Source organism: Lethenteron reissneri, chromosome 43, assembly GCF_015708825.2.
Source record: "Lethenteron reissneri isolate LAM-NWPU_2019-01 chromosome 43, ASM1570882v1, whole genome shotgun sequence".
Lineage (NCBI taxonomy): Eukaryota > Metazoa > Chordata > Hyperoartia > Petromyzontiformes > Petromyzontidae > Lethenteron > Lethenteron reissneri.
In genome coordinates, this window is record NC_083821.1 from 11,220,140 (window position 1) to 11,237,820 (window position 17,681).

At 39.5% G+C, this 17,681-nt stretch overlaps 1 protein-coding gene across 1 annotated transcript; it reads left to right on the top strand.

Annotated features, from left to right (window-relative positions):
* Window positions 1-685: 685 nt before the first annotated feature.
* On the top strand, window positions 686-17,219 carry LOC133353298 (olfactomedin-4-like). The gene is made up of 5 exons (XM_061569419.1): window positions 686-795; window positions 1,269-1,427; window positions 10,442-10,648; window positions 11,730-11,922; window positions 14,196-17,219. The coding sequence occupies exons 1-5, from the start codon at window positions 733-735 to the stop codon at window positions 14,984-14,986; spliced, it is 1,413 nt and encodes a 470-aa protein (XP_061425403.1). The 5' UTR covers window positions 686-732; the 3' UTR covers window positions 14,987-17,219.
* The last annotated feature ends 462 nt before the right edge of the window (window positions 17,220-17,681 follow it).

The window sequence follows — 17,681 nt, forward strand, 5'->3', positions numbered from 1 at the left end:
TTATAAGGGGCATCCAGAGCAAATCTTAGAGCGGATGAATGTTGGAATGAGCTTATTAAATGTTGTATTGGAAGCGAATTGTTACACAACATTACAGTAATCAGATAGTGGGAGTAAGGTAGCCCTTACCAATTATAACCCAAACGTAGCTGTTAAGCAATGTTTATGTTTGTAGAGAAACCAAGTTTTTTATGTTGCATTCCTCCCTAGGCGTTCAATGTGTTCCCGGAAAGCGAGTTTAGAGTCTATGATGACCCAAGGTAATTTGTTTTATCAAGTTATTCAATTAGTTTGTTGTCCAGCGTGCATAGAGTACGCAAAATTGCTGGTTGTCTTCTTCTTGGAGAGAAATAAATAACTTTATTTATTGGCATTCAGAACCCACCTTTCCATGACCTTGCATACTACCAGTGGACCACGGACGACAAGTCTGGAACCCCTGATGTCGAGACCAGCAAAATGGTAAACAAATGAACGCCGAAAACGTATCAACAACAGTATTTCCATTTTGTATATTTCCAAATTCATCAGTGCTCACGGAAGCATTAATAATAGTAATAATAAAAAAATAATGTATACTATTTTCTTAATTTAAATGTTGGGAAATACCCTGAGATGTCTGTGACTAAAAAAGTACAAAAGGTGTTTGTGCGATACGGGAGTGGCACTCCTATAAATACAAGACCAGGGCAGCTGGACACTACTACAGCTGATGCTCATCTAGCAGTCACGATGAAGGCACTGCTCAGCATCGTCCTCGGTCTTCTCTTCCAGGAACTCGCTTGCGCCATTTATGTAAGCTACACTGGCTGTTGCAGGCCAGGCTCAATTTCTTACTGAATATTTACTGGGTCGCTGGCAGACTGGACTACCCATGTGACTAGTAGTCAAAGCCATAACGAGAGGTATACTGGATGTGGTGTACTGTGTTTTATTTTTTTCCCCGTGTTCCTGACCGGACAGATCTGGCTGAAATTAAACCCTGGTTGCAGGGGTGTGCTGTGGTTTTCCTAAGACTATGAGAATAAACAATAGCTAATAGCTTATGATGACATTTTTTTAATTCTACATGGATAATTCTCATCAGCCGTCTTTAATGCGCATGTGATTCCTCCACAAAGTCTACCAACAAAACGTTGTAAACTCTAAAATAAATAAATTTTCGGAAGAATATATTTACAATTATTGTGCTGGATATTCAATTATTATGTTTAAAGTAAGCGAGTGTGAGTGTGATGTGCTTTCACGTTGTGGTCTTCTCTTAAAAGCTGGCTCCTGGCGCCTACACTAACAGCTCCCGGGATGCGGAGGGCCAGTGCGTGTGTAACGTCTATCTGCCGGACCCCATCTTCCCGGCCGACACGGTGGAGCAGCTGCAGCTCAGCACTAAAACGATTGCCACGGCCGTCACGGTGGAATCAAAGAAGGTGAACTCTTCTTATTTCACCAGGAGCTTAAACATTGCCCATAAAGCCAACATGAAACATGACTGTGTAGGTTTTCACGGTGGTGCTTGCATAGCTCTCCGATGTGTTTCGGAGCTGTGCCACGTGTTGTGCCGCATAATGTCTGACGTTTTACTCCACATGTTAAGAGTTTCATCAAGATTTGACTTGTGCTGGGTTAAAGCATGAGTTTTAGAGATAAAGCATGACTTGTACATGAAAAACAAGGTATCTATAATACAAATTCGAAATTGTACTTTTAATTTAAAACAAATACGAATCAAAATCAAGTATTATTCCAATTCATGAATAAAGTATAAATATATATAATTGTAGTCACAAATACAAAAACGTACAGTAAATGTAAAAATGTAAAAGCAGATGCATCTACAATAATGTATGTATACTGAACTTTTTTCCCACTGTACGTAGCCAACCGTACTAATCGGAGGGGCAGATATTAAATAAATAGTAATTTAAAATCTAAATCATCTTCGCAAATGTAATTGTCACAAGATACAACTGGGATGCAGTTATTACAAGAGCGATCTAAGTTATTAGAAGCAGGATTCTTAACATCCTGTCATAAACTCTTGGCACAGAACATTATAATTTTGTGAAACATCTTAGACAAGACACAACCATGTGTCAAAAGCCCCATAGCCATCGTGTGTATGCAAAAAAAACATTTTCTGAATTAAGTGCATTTTGTATTCTTTGGTTCTTTCGGTAAAGTCACGTAGATAGAAAATAATACAATTATAAACAATAACAAAATATATATAAATGTTTAAAAAAAAAACTCACGACGTTTCGATCGTAACACAAGCGGTCGTCTTGAGTTTTTGTAAAAAAAAAACATGCATATTTTATTATTTATTTAGTTTTTTATATCTACGTGACTTTACCGAAAGAACCAAAGAATATGAATTCCTGCAGTCACGAAAGTTTTAAATCAACATTTAAGTGCATGTTAGTCCCCTTGGCTTATGTGACCAGAGAAATACGCGCGAGCAAACGCGGACAGTAAGCAGCAGTCACAGACAATTTTTGACCAATGTCATTATTAGAACTCATCAGCACAGTATACTCACCATTGCTCACTGGTCTGCTTCTGGGAACCACATATGTGGGGTCCCTACATCCACACTTTGGGACCCATTTGCTTGGCTATTGCAAACAAAAGTCTCATATGTAAATTATGAAAAAACATTATAACAGAATAATAGTGCAGGCTGGAAAACCATGAGTTTCAAACAAGATACAAAAATGTATTTTTTAACAGCACACAGGCATTGTGGGTGTGCAAACGAGCATCAGCAAGGAGTTCCTTGTGGTGCTGTCAGTTTTTTGCTCATGTTTATTTTGATGGTGATATAAGACAAGTGGCGCACAACGCACTTCAGGAAATGATTATGTTTTTGCATACGCACAATGGCTGCCTTTTATGTACTTTCGTGTCTTATTTGAAACATGTTTTTTTCAACGTTCTCTATGATTCTGTTATGAAAACATATTATTTCGTGATGCTGCATTGGCAGTGGTGCGCGAGTGCGAAAACCAAAGGAACTCAACACATTCGTCAAAAGCACCGCTTTAAAACGAGAAATATGTAATAGATAAAATCTTAATTTGAAGCTTTCATGACTGCAGGAATCGATACTCTTTGGTTCTTTCAGTAATGCCACGTAGGTATAAAATAGAATAAATCACGTTTCGGGCGAAACACAAGCGTCCGTCATCAGGTGGGAAAGCTGCGCCCGAAACATAGGTGACAATTTTTTTTAGCAACCGTCCTTTTACAAGCACATGTCAGAGGAGATAGAGTGGATCATAAGAGTTGAAGACTTCACTTTACACAATGGGGCTTGATGACAATTAAATAAAGTTTTCTCATGACCAGTTTTCAAATTGGCATACGGTGATAGATTTGCCGAACATCTTTGTCAGCCCGACGTGCAGACATGTTCAAACCAATGGCTCTTCATTGCCACAGTGGCGGCCACAGGGACCGGTTTCGTGGAAAACTATTTTTTCACGGACCAGGGGGAGGTCATCATTGGGTCTTTTCCCCTTTTCAAAGAAGCTCTCCAGCGACGTTTGCTTTTTACTCATTTTGGCTCGGGTTAGCTTGTGGGCTTACGAAAACTGTGACTGAGACAAGTGCACAGTGCGGGAAAGAGGCGAGGATGGAAGTGGTGAATAATAAAACAATGGGGGCGGGTTCCACGCGCGGACTCACCGCTCTCACCTCCTGCTGCTGTGCGGCCCGGTTCCTAACAGGCCACGGACCGGTACCGATCCAGGGCCCGGGGGTTGGGGACCCCTGATATAAAGTATGGAAGTTCACCTTCATATTTAAATTGAATGCAGTTCATCCGGCAGGACTGAATCAATGCTCAACCTTTAGGTAAACATATTTAGAATCGAGTACCTGAAAACCCATTTTCACATTTTAGTTGCATTTAATTCATTCTGATATCATGTTGGTGTACCTCAAATTCCATTTCTCAGATTTCTCCACCTGAGGCATGTAGAGCAGTGAAATAATTTAATTAAAATTGTGATTGGGACCAATAATTAATTGATGAGTGAATTTTTTCTGGATCTCATAAGAACGAATGTTCCCACAATGCAATGTGCCATGAACAGTTTATGATTTTACTTTTAATATAAAATAATACACTTTCATTATTAAGGGCTCTGTCAGTTACTCAATAGCTACTATTATGCAACTATATGCTGATTTAAAAACTAATCATGTGAAACATTTTAAAAATGGAAGTCATGTAATGGTAAAGTGCAGTCTGAAACCCTAATTCGCTCTATCTGGTCTCTCTATGTACTATGAAGTTCTGAAGGTCCATTGCCCAAAACATATTGTTTCCTATTAAGGCAGTGTTATTGACAAATGTGTTGCCCCAAAGCATCGATATCGGATCTCCACATTTATGGTTCCCATTGACAGATTTCTCAGCAGTCTAAAATGTGCTGATGAGTCCTAATTAGACAGAAACTGGCCCATAGTTGTATGCCACTGCATCACTGCTGCTGTCAGTTGGTCACATTTGCTCAAATTAATTTTGATACTGATCAACACAAGTACACCATAACGAGCTTATTAAGGACATGTTGATTTTTTGCATATGCACAATTGGCCATGTGCTCTCTACACCTTTGTGTTGAATTTGAAACCCGTGGTTTACCAGCCTGCACTGTTATTTGGTTACTATTATATTGTCCACGCGTTTGCGAGGGAAAATAACTTCAGTGGAAAACAAGTTATATGGATTTTTGCGAATTTCCGTATAAGTTCCTTGTATTACACTTTTACAGGCAACATAATTTTGGTGGGAACGTTTCCATTGCAATAATTATCATGCACTACATTGCTGTATCGTTGTATCGTTGAGCTGAAGTTGACTGTAAGGGGGGTGGTGTACTTAACGAAGTGAACCACGATTGTTTTAACATAAAGAACATGTTTGCTGTGAAATCGTTCACATCAAATGTTATACGCTGTAGGATCGGAATCAGAAAATATAGAAAATAAACGCATACCTTTGACATATTCATTTTGCACATAAATCTAATATAGGTGCTATGTGTTTCTCAATGACACTCGCCGTCTCATCTTCTTGACTTTTCTTCAGTTTCTCGGGTGTTGGTCACAGCTCCATGTGCTTCGCTTCCTTTTCTTGGGGTTCTCTCCTACACAGGCAAGTGTAGCTGCGGGGGCAATAGAATTAAGTTGGGCAGTGCCACGAATTTGTTGGACCGTTTCGCTGAGAATAATGCCGCGTCAACCCCGGAGAGGCTGAGCAAACTCCACGAGGGCGGCCGCCAGTAGGACAAGTCATGTCCCGACCTCGCCGCAGCAGCCCCCCTGTACTCGCCAATAGTCTGCCGGCAGTGCCACCAGATGCTGGCACGCAAGTTTTTTTTAGTTTTCAGTTTTATTTATTAGGTATAGCCCTTGAACCATGCGACTCTTGACTCGGTTGCAACCGCAACAAACAAAAACATGAACAAGGAACATCTAAAAGTGACTACGCGCAACAGAAAATTTCAGGGGAAAAAACAGCAAAGTCTTCCAGAAAAAACACCGTATATCAACGCTGTGTGCAAATAACAACCATAAGAGAATTTAGATTAAAGTTATCATTCTAATTCTGTACTACAACAAATAAATATGGCTAAACCAAAACGTTTTCGAAATCACCAAAATAAAGCTATGAAAACAATGTAACAGTGATTCTAGATTTAAAGCTTTCGTGACTGCAAGGATTCATATTATTGGGTTTTTTCGGTAAAGTCACGTAGGTAAAAAATTAAAATTAAAATTAGAAAAAGTAAAATAAAATAAAAATCACAACGTTTCGGAGGCAACACAAGCTTCCGTCTTCAGGTGGAACCGTCACAGCCACGACAGCTGTATCAAGTAAATGAGAGATTAACAAGAGATACCCCTCCGTATATATAATGGTTGAGGGGGGAAGGACCAGGAACGGCACACTTTTTATTGATATGGTAAGGTGAGGCTTAAGACTATGAATAGACTGCATAACAAAAGACTGAGCCTTTGCTATGGAGAGGTGCGGTTTGTGACTAACGCCTAGCCTACATAACAAAAGTGTGAAAAAAGAAAGAAAGAAAAAAGAAACAATAAACCTGGTTAAACAAAACAGGCTGTCTATCACTAACCTGTAATAGTTGTCTGTCAAATAAGATGGTCCAAATGAGTGTAGTTAAATATTTTTGCATGGTTAGATACCCCTCCATATATATAATGGTTGAGGGGGGAAGGGCCAGGAACGGCACACTTTTTATAGATATGGTAAGGTGAGGCTTAAGACTATGAATAGACTGCATAACAAAAGACTGAGCCTTTGCTATGGAGAGGTGCGGTTTGTGACTAACGCCTAGCCTACATAACAAAAGTGTGAAAAAAGAAAGAAAGAAAAAAGAAACAATAAACCTGGTAAAACAAAACAGGCTGTCTATCAGTAACCTGTAATAGTTGTCTGTCAATTAAGATGGTCCAAATAAGTGTAGTTAAATCTTTTTTGCATGGTTAATCACATCTTTCCAATGATTACTCAGTTTGTAACCATCATCACGGTTGAAATTATGTGCTGTGTCCTCACCGAACTCTAAACAGATCTTATTTAACGCTAGCCTATCACTAATCTCGGAGAGAATAAGGTTACTCCGATCTGAACTCGATAATTTAGATAAGACTCTCTTACAAACACGTTTCATTTCATGTTAACACAAAAAATGTCACCTTCCGATTGGAACCACGTTGATAACATGATTTCTGCTTCTGCTGACTCAATGTCAGCCAAATGCAAAGCTAACCTGATTTCTAAATTCAACTCTCCATAACAGAGGCTCAGTCTTTTGTTATGTAGTATATTCATAGTCTTAAGCCTCACCTTACCATATCAATAAAAAGTGTGCCGTTCCCGGCCCTTCCCCCCTCAACCATTATATATATGGAGGGGTATCTAACCATGCAAAAAATATTTAACTACACTTATTTGGACCATCTTATTTGACAGACAACTATTACAGGTTACTGATAGACAGCCTGTTTTGTTTTGCCAGGTTTATTGTTTCTTTTTTCTTTCTTTCTTTTTTCTTTTTTCACACTTTTATTATGTAGGCTAGGCGTTAGTCACAAACCGCACCTCTCCATAGCAAAGGCTCAGTCTTTTGTTATGCAGTCTATTCATAGTCTTAAGCCTCACCTTAACATATCTATAAAAAGTATGCCGTTCCTGGCCCTTCCCCCCTCAACCATTATATATATGGAGGGGTATCTAACCATGCAAAAAAGATTTAACTACACTTATTTAGACCATCTTATTTGACAGACAACTATTACAGGTTACTGATAGACAGCCTGTTTTGTTTTACCAGGTTTATTGTTTCTTTTTTGTTTCTTTCTTTTTTTTCACACTTTTGTTATGTAGGCTAGGCGTTAGTCACAAACCGCACCTCTCCATAACAAAGGCTCAGTCTTTTGTTATGGAGTCTATTCATATCTTAAGCCTCACCTTACCATATCAATAAAAAGAGTGCCGTTCCTGGCCCTTCCCCCCTCAACCATTATATATACGGAGGGGTATCTCTTGTTAATCTCTCATTTACTTGATACAGCTGTCGTGGCTGTGACGGTTCCACCTGAAGACGGAAGCTTGTGTTGCTTCCGAAACGTCGTGATTTTAATTTAAATTTTTATTTCATTTGACTTTTATTAATTTTAATTTTTTGCCTACGTGACTTTACCGAAAAAAACCTAAGAAAATGTAACAGTGATCATAGGAACTGTGATTCAAATTTAACAAAAAAACGATATACAGTACATAACATGTATGACCATAACAGCAGGAATATCAGTAGGAGTATGACAAATCCCACGGGGGGCTGCGGGTGCAAACCCGAACATAACCCCCGATCTGTGTTCTTTCACTCCATCTCCTCAGGTCTTTCTTTCACTCCGTTGTTTGTGTCTATTGCTTTTTTCTTTACTCCATTGTTGTGTATATTACGTTGTTTTACTCCGGTTTCGTGTCCATTGCGTTATTTTACTCTGGGTTTGTGTTGCTTTGGTTCGCTCCATTGTTGTGAACGATACATTACTTTTTCACTTTGTTTTTGAGTATAATATTTTACTCTTTGGTTCTTTCGGTAAAGTCACGTAGAAAGAAAAATAAATTAAATAATAGCATACGACGTTTCGATTGCAACACAAGCAATCATCATCAGGTACGAATGAATGAGAATACAAACCTAGTAAACTTAGAAATAGAATGCAATACAACACAGAGAGTCGGCTAACATAACAATCAACACCCTACCTGGTTGATTACGTTCTTCCAAAGATTGCTAAATTTGAGAGAGAGCTAAAACACAGACATGGAGACACATAGACAGACACATAAGCAGAAAGAGATAACACAGACACACAGAGAGAGAGACACACAAATAGGCACACCGAGAAACAACGCCTCTGTGTCGAGGCCTTAAATAGACAGAGAGGGGGGCAGAGAGAGAGGGGGGGGGTAGAGAAATTAGCATGCCAATGAGAGATTTGGAGCTTTCGTGACTGCAGTAAATACTAGAGCTACAACACAAGCACACAGAGATAGAGAGAGAAAACACATTTAGCAATGCAACACAGAGAGTTGGTCAACACACATGGTACCTGCTGAATTGGCAGACCCTCCTTCAATAAGCCTCAACCACTTTTAAATTGGCTCGCCCACTTCAATCACTATCCCCACCTACACAGCCTCCTCCGCAAACCCCACCCACTGGTCAGGGAATCCCACTATTTGCAAATATCATGAATAAAGCATAAGGCCTGGAAATTTTAATTGAGAAAATACTCTGCTCTTTACAAATGTTTCTGAACACCGTGACAGACTTTTTATGCAACCATGAGTGATTCCCCATGCACAACAATGCTAACATAATGTACTATTGAATTGAGTCGTGATATCCAATAATGACAGTTCCTGGAATCCTCGCAGGAGATCATCATTGCAGGTCTAAAAATACCGTACACCCATGTGTCTCCTCACTTGTTGGAAATTATCTGTCAGCCATTTCACGCAGCAGAGGGCACTGCAGTACAGCAGTCCCTCGCCAACCACGTTACTGCCAACCCACGGGGGTCTTCAGGAACCTAACACCCGTGGTTGGCGAGGGATTACTGTGTTTCCAAAAACAGGGCCAGTTTTTTTTCATGATGGGGGCGCTGGGGCCGTTTTAGTTTTGGGGTTCCTCCTTTCATTGACTATTGTATCACCTTCCAGATTTGAAGCTTTCGTGACTGCAAGGATTCATACTCTTAGTTCTTTCTGTAAAGTCACGTAGGTAAGAAATGACATTAAAATTAATAAAAATACAAATCACGACGTTTCGGAGGCAACACAAGCTTCCGTCTTCAGGTGAAACCGTCACAGCAAAATAGCTGTACCTTATATAGAGCGGCTTAATCGTATTTAATTAATTTACCCACCCAGCAGTATAACAAAAGCAGTGCTTGACCACTTCAGAACTCCTCCACCCCCGCTGCCCTTCCTGGCTCCTCCCCCCTTAACCACTATATATATTTTGCTGTGACGATTTCACCTGAAGACGGAAGCTTGTGTTGCCTCCGAAACGTCGTGATTTGTATTTTTATTAATTTTGACTTTACCGAAAGAACTAAGAGTATTGTATCACCACCCATATCTAAAGGGTTGCCAACCGTTCCAAATTGACCATGAGTCTCATCGGGAATTGACATCGATCTCCTGGTGACTGTTGAAAGCAATTCGGGATATTTGAAGAAAGTAAATTAATAAATACGATATAATGTAAGAGGTTCCGTCAGAGTGGGCAACCTTACCCATGCTCAATGCCCAATACGCTATTGTTATTTACCATGGTTATTTCCGTTTTTAAATATATACAAACTGATAAGATAAATACAAATTAAAGTGAACACTTTTTTTTTTATTTGGCACTTAACTGGTAATAATCTACATAGTGATTATATGGTTTTTATTAATAATTTATAAGATGCATCATATTGCGTTTCAACCAATATATAGAATTCTATATTGTTAGAGCCTCTGCTAAATCAGCCAGTGCTCCTGACCTCAATGTGGGTTTGAGGATCCAACCTTCCAACAACTCTGGTATAGATCGTACTACTTTATGTATCACTACATCCCTGATAACATTACAGTTCATTACATGTCCCATTATATGTTATATAAAAGGTTTATATTCTTGGTTCTTTCGGTAAAGTCACGTGACTTCATATTCTTGGTTCTTTTGGTAAAGTCACGTGACTTTACCGAAAGAACCAAGAATATGAATCCCTGTAGTCACGTAAGCTTTAAATCGAAATATAAACGGTTGTTTATTAACACAAGATGTGAAAATGTTCAAGTGAATTTCATTTCAAGGAGATAATATTGAAATTATGCCTGCAGGTGGCAGAGAACTACGCTACGCTGGTGCGTTATACTGGGCTGCTGCAGAACCTGACGGTGCGCGTGGAGCGAATGGAGCAGGGCCATGACCGCTACACAGAGCTGGACTTTGAGCTGCTGCGGGTGGAGATCAGGGAGATGGAGCAGCTGGTGCAGCAGCTGAAGCTGGAGGTCTCCAGCGCCACGCTCGATCGTCTCCACCTCTCGGTCAGTCACGATTGTTGCAAAGGCACGCAATTGTTTGCGTTAAAGGTGCTGCATTGGCCACAGCTTTCTATTGGGAGGATATACAAACTTTCAGGTTTTCCTCTTTCAGATGACATTTTAAATCGAGTACCTTGAGTAACTGGCATGTGAAGGCAGCATTTGTTTTACATGCAGGGCTGCCTTTTATATCTTCTCATAGTAAACTGCATTCATCTTGCAGATGGCTTAATACAAACTGGAATGACATTATAGTTGGGTGCGTCTTCCAAAAAATATGTAATGGCATACACAGATATACATTGCTGTTGTTATTACTTTGTGTGGGTTTTCTCTTGGCACTCCAGTTAATTCTCATGACGACTCAGTGTGTGGTGAGGCTAGTGAATGTGTGGACATGGATATGCAAAAGTAGGCAGGACAGATGGAGGGACTACCAGCTCACCATGTCCTAGTTGAACCTCCCATGCAAGAATATAAAAGCAGATTGCCTCAACATCCCAAACAGTTTCAACAAAAACACGCTTACCACTTCAATATTGCCTGGGTAAATAATAAATATCACATCTATTTGAAACACAAATAATACCATTGTTGTGACTCCTAAATGGGAGGGTTGAAAATGGCGACTTGGGAGGATGTGAGGTGAAGCAAAATAAGAGTGAATTAGGGACTGACAGGGGGGGGGGCAAGGAGGCCGAAGGGGCGGTAGAGTGGTGAGAGTGGAGGTGGCCATGGTGGTGAAGCACGAGGGGAGAAGGAGGCAGAGTCCCAGGGGACGAGATTGGAAGCAGAGTGGAGGAGCGGCAAGTTTTGGCGAGAAAATATCACGGGAGCAGTTAGGCGATCGTCGCAGAAAGAACAGAGGCAATATGAGGGGTTGAGTTGTATTTATAAGAAGTTTGTAATTAGTTTGTTGATGGAAGTGCACACACACTGTAAATAGTAATATCACTGATATGTTATTCAATAGATAATTGCAGAAAATAACCTGGTGTTTGCCATGAAAACTGTGACTGCCCGGGCCTGGTTAATCGACTCAAGTGGATTACCGCACCGTGTTCATAACTCTCCTGGCCAACAGATCCAGAACATCAGCGTGGTGGTGAACACGCTGGACAGCTACGACAGGAACAACGTGCTGGTCATCCGCCACCAGGTGGACACTCTGCGCAAGCAGCTGCAGGACTGCCAAAATGAGGCCTCTAATGCTGGCCAGCCCCCCAGCAACAATGCTGACCAGTCCCCCAGCAACAATGCTTACCAGCCCCCAATTGGTAAGCTACTTATATCAGAAGTTATTGCCGTAGGGTCCATCCATTACATTACCATGGGTTAGTATTACAATTACAAGCGCAACTTAAAATTCAATCTAATGTATGCATGTATGTATGTATGCGACAAATGCCTCTAAATTAATTATAAAGACAAGGTCTCTGATGATTTCCTGATATTCCCCTCAAATAGGGGGCCTTTTGTAATTCATACAGTATTATATTAAATATGAAAAATGTGTTCAAAACAGTTGACAGGTTATCAAAATCATAAGTTATGAGCTCATACATTCAAATTGGCGCCAGAATGGAGATAACTCAACCATCAATCTTCGGGGCCTTGGTAAAACGAGTATCACCAGTTGAAAGATACAGGCATTTTAGTAATGGCTGTTGGAGACACTTGTCCATGCAACATTGCCATGTAATTTCAGTAAATTACTCAGGACTATGATTTTGCATGAGCCCTGCCCAATGCTCATTTCAGTGTAGGGCACTTGACTTTTTTATGTTATTGTAAAGACCGAAGCAACACACGACTTGCCTGATGGGGTACATGTGCAGACAGACAGTGAGGAAGTGTGTTAGGGGGCCTCTGATTCATGCAGGGAGGCCTCAAAGAGGATTGGTTACTCTCAGAGAATTAAACTGATTGGAAGATAAATTCAAAGGTAAAAGGTGGGAAAACGAGAATGGACTGTCGATTAATGGTTGACAACCGTTAGGTAAGGAGGACCAGGATTGGCGGAGGGAAATGGGAGTGAGTGAACCTTTGATAAAGGGGGCTCGAGGAATATACATTATCTACATTATCTTATCCTATTCTTCATAAAACCTGTTATCTACTGAATCCACCTGATCAGAAGTTCCTCATGTTATCTATTAAGATTTAATTATCAATATGTCAGCATTGTCAATGCATTCGTTGCCATCGTCACATCTCACTAAATGCTTTGCAGCCTCTGAAAGGTGCCACAGCTGTTACACGTTAGACACCTCCAAGATCTGCCCTGATAGCTCTTCTTTTAGTTAGATTTTTCTTTCAGTAGTTATAATGCCACCTAACTCTGATTCCGCAGTTGGTTAGCACATTAGAAAATTGAGGATAATAAAGTAAAGTACAGAAGTTATTCAGGAACAAAATTCAATTGTGTCATCCTCATGGTATTAATATCCCACTTATTTATTATTAGCCACATGTCATGCTTTACATAGCACCAACAGGTTTTCTCTTGTGGGGTCACATAAAAGACTGTGTTAAAATTAAGTTAATTGGGATTGGTGGGATATATGTAAAGGCTTTCAAATGCAGTGGTCCCTCGGTTAACGATATGAATTGGTTCCACAAAAAACATGATTAATTGAAGTTATCGTTAATCAAATAAAGAAAACACATTTTAAAGGATTAATTTGTTCCAGAACGATCCGAATGTTACCTTTCACCCTAATTATTTAGTTTATTATATTTAAACATGCAATTTTTATCAACGTTAAAAGGGCATATTCAAAATTTTACATAAATAAAAAGATGTATAAATAATAAATAAATGGAGAATAAAAAGAAGCAATAAGTAGAGCTAAAATTAAAATTATTACCTTCGGCTAAGAAGATGGATGGTTTTTCAATATTTTCCTGCTTAATTTGCATACTAATTATTTGCTGACTTTGTCATCTTTTTTATAGTCATTTTAGGGGACATTGTTATTGATTTTATTAAGTTTTAAGTAAAAAAAACACGAATTATTTAAGAGAGCTGTTTCCATAAGCAACGCACATCAAACATTGTAAAGCTATCAGCCAGTTGCTCTCAAATCGCTCATACAATGGCGTCGCTGATTGAATGAGGTCTGCTGCTGAGTCCTCTTAGGAGCACTCCGATTGACCGAAATTAGCAGCTGCGTGATATTGTAAACATTGTTAATCGAAAATGTATCGTTAATAGAAACAATTTAACCCTATGGGAGATGGATTGTTAATCTAAAGATCGTAAATCGATGGACCACTGGATTATGTTGTCTTCTCTATAGAGTATATCTTATAGATTAGAGGATTGTCTATTTGTACATTGCTCTGCATATTAACAAGTCAAATTATAAAGTTGGTTTGTGTTCATTCTGAAATGAGTATTCCTATGGTGGTGGCTAACATTTAAGTTTTTTATGTACATTAATACGAGAAACACTTTTCAGGTGTTGGATCATTTCATAAATGAACGTTTTTCTATGAATTAAAATATCAAGAACATTTTCTAAAGTGCTGTATTGTCTCTTTGCAGGCTCATGTGCGCACGGTGGCTTGCAGAACGTCAGCGCACCATATATTCACATTCTGAACATGCAAGGTTCAGGGTACATATATGGCGCGTTTGGGAAAGACCCACTCCCACTGAAGGGACGTGAGGATGCGTACTGGGTGATAACCAGCTATCAGGTTTACTTTACTGCGTTTCAGATATTTGCCAACAACCGGGCACTGCAAACCTCTAAGCTGTTGGAACAAAAGACCATTTATTACGACACAGATTATGGTTATGGAATGGATGCAGTGATGTACAAAAATCACATGTTTTACAGATGCTATACTGGTGTCGCTGTTTGCAAATTTAACATGACAGCCTCCACTATTACCAGAGCAAATCTCCCCCAAGCGTCAGGAGTCAATACGTATCCTTACCTGGGCAATACATATTCTGATATGGATTTCTCTGTGGATGAACAAGGTCTATGGGTCATTTACTCTGCCAATGGGAAGGTGTCCCTTGCTTTACTTAATGATACTTCCCTTGCTGTTATCAACAGCTGGACTACCACGCAGTACAAACCCGCAGTCAGCAATGGCTTCATGGTGTGTGGTGTCCTGTACCTCACGCGCACCTATAGCCTTAAAACTGAAGAGATCTACTTTGCATTTGACACCAACACTAACCAGGAGAGGTCTTTGAGCATCATGATGGACAAGCCCATGGAAAAGATGAGCAGCCTCAGCTATAACGCAGTTGACCGCAATCTGTACATGTATAATCAGGGATATATGGTCACCTATAATGTGATATTAAAGGGCATGTGATTTTTCTATGATTTTGACCTTTTATGCATATTATAATCACTAACACAATACTTTGTCATCCAAATCTTCTACCAATCTGTAAGGGCTGTAATTGTTATCTCCTTTTTTCAAGTGCTAAGTATCACAATTAACACACCTCCCATGCACAGTCAGAATTAACACCCTGGCCAGTACGGTTAGTGAAATCAGGACCAAGGCATTTTCAGATACCAATCACCGCTGATTGTGAGACATTGCTGGAAGCGAAGTCCGAATGCTGGTATCATAGCGCATTCCGGCGTAACAGGCCGTAGTATACCACCGGGGTTAAAACGGCCTAGGCGAGATTATACCCAGGTATATTATACTCTGGGGTATATTATGGCCTAGGCCAAATTATACCCCTCTAGGCCAAATAATACCCCCATGATAGTAATATTGTTGAGCGATATACACATGAATTACACATTTTTTCCAACATTTTATTTGAAAACTGTAAACACATAGACTTTGATTGCTTCAACCAGAAAAAAACTTTAATAACCCTAACCCTATCCATAACCCTAACCTTATACCTAACCCTAAAAATGCTTCAATTGATCAAATTGAGATTCTTATTTCCATTTATACGCTTTTTAGATATCGATTTAAGTGCGTTTGAACTTTCACATGGGGCATATTCTGGCCTGAAGGGGTATGGTCTGGCCCAGTCTAGTTTAAACCCCCGGGTATAGTTTAGCCTAGGACACTTTGTCCCCTATGGCCCAAACTATACCGGGGTTTAATCGGGGCAGGGGTTATTTTAGCTTGTTACAGCGGGAACCACCACATACCGCATCACCTCCGGTTCTAATAAAATGACTCAAAAATAACATATGGTCACGTGTCGCATCTGCACAGAGTTTCTGATATAAGCATTGTACAATTTTTTACAATTGAAGACTAAATATCATTAATTTGTTTTCTAATAGAATATTAATTTTAAAAAGTAATAGTTGATGCACGGCAATTCCAGTGCCAAAACAGATGCTGGATATAAGCACAACCTAATCGTGGTGGGCTTATAACCAAAGTATGCCTTCTGCCCAACAAAAGTAATGTAAAAATGTGTTTCTTGTATCAGAACTGTGCTTTTATAAGCTTCGACTGCACCTTGAATTATTAGGAGTCAAGTCATGCTGAACCTCCGCTTATGACCAATGGTGGAAATATGATAATCCAGTGATTGGATCTAAAGTCTCCTGCATATCAAACACGTACAATATAGCTATTGTACCACAACATTGGTTTGCAGTTATTGATGACAGCGCTTTGTGTAACAACAATTACATTCCAAGTTCCATTTAAAACTCTCGCTGTCAGAGAGCAGCCCGAGATGTCATGGCACTACTCCACCTCAATAAGCCTCTTGTACCCACGAATTGAAAACCATTGATTTTCCCACAAAGGTCAATTCAGCTTTTTTGCAGAGCTGGTATATTCCAAATGTAATCTCAGGAAGTTTCATTGTGCAGTTATTGGAGGCCAGACTAAGACGATTCACACGCTACACTCAACCGGGTTACGTCGTGGGAGGCTGCTTGGATTTTGAACCCAGAATCTCAGCATTACTGCTGGCTCGGTGCTCTGGCATTGTTCTCACCTCCTGAGCCACCCGGCCACCTCAATAACGAGCTAAATGAATTTTATTTGCACAGGTTAAGTACTGAACACGTGGTCAAAACAACCTATTTTAGATGCAAGTGGACATGTCAAAAGGTATAGCCAGTTTGCTGGTTGTCCTTTATTGGACCAAGCTTAAAGGATAAGTAAACTGAATTGAATTCTGTCGTCAATTTTCCCAAATGACATTGGACAGGACTTCTTAAGAAAAAAAATCCACTTGGTTATCTTTTCGTTAATGTAAACAATATATGGTTTTTTTTTTACCACGTGAGTTCACGCCTTGTCAAATCTAATGTGTGAGTGTAAATGTAGCCCAGGTGGTAAATTTTAAACCGATGGCCCTCATAAACTAAGCTAGTCGCATTCATCAGCACATACTATCATTCTTAAACAGACCATTTTACATAACAGATCTGCCATTTGGCTTTTATATTAGAATATAATTGTTTGCATGTTCCAATGCTGATTTGCTCATTATTTCGAGAATTATACACACTTTTACGTGGAATGGGAATTTTCCAGGTGTCATAATTTAGCATATCATACTTGTTGGTATGTTTGTGGTTTTGAAATAAAGGAATTTCTTGGACTTCACTTGCATTACCTTTATTTTAATTGACCTCAACAAAAAAAATATGCGACGTGTGTTCATAAAATATATTTTAGTTGGATTCCTGTGAAAATGTATTGCGCAAATATCTTCGTACAATCAAGACAAAAACCAACGTGTCTGCCCTCGGCTGGTCACCTCTCCGACACAATATGCATTTGTAATGACGTGTAATTTGAGTTTAAGCATGCAGGATAGAGGGTAGAAAATGGTTTGAGATCGTAAATATATTTTGGGTTAAATTCACAAGTGCGGTAAAAACTAACACAATTTAATGGAAATAATCGTACAGTCAACCCGTCTCAATCTGCGGGGTTTATGTTCTTGAAAATCCTCGCTAATGCAAAATTCGCGAATGCAGAAACTTTGTTTCAGTGAGAAATGTAGAGTTATGTTCCTTGTACGAGTAAACATAGGGGAGAAATGGTAAATATTTATTAA

Excerpts from the sequence above, each read along its gene's own strand:
- LOC133353298 (XM_061569419.1), top strand. The coding sequence starts at position 733 with ATGAAGGCACTGCTCAGCATCGTCCTCGGTCTTCTCTTCCAGGAACTC. Across the intron at positions 1,428-10,441 it reads TCACGGTGGAATCAAAGAAG|GTGGCAGAGAACTACGCTAC; the intron begins GTGAACTCTTCT and ends TTATGCCTGCAG. Across the intron at positions 10,649-11,729 it reads TCGATCGTCTCCACCTCTCG|ATCCAGAACATCAGCGTGGT; the intron begins GTCAGTCACGAT and ends CCTGGCCAACAG.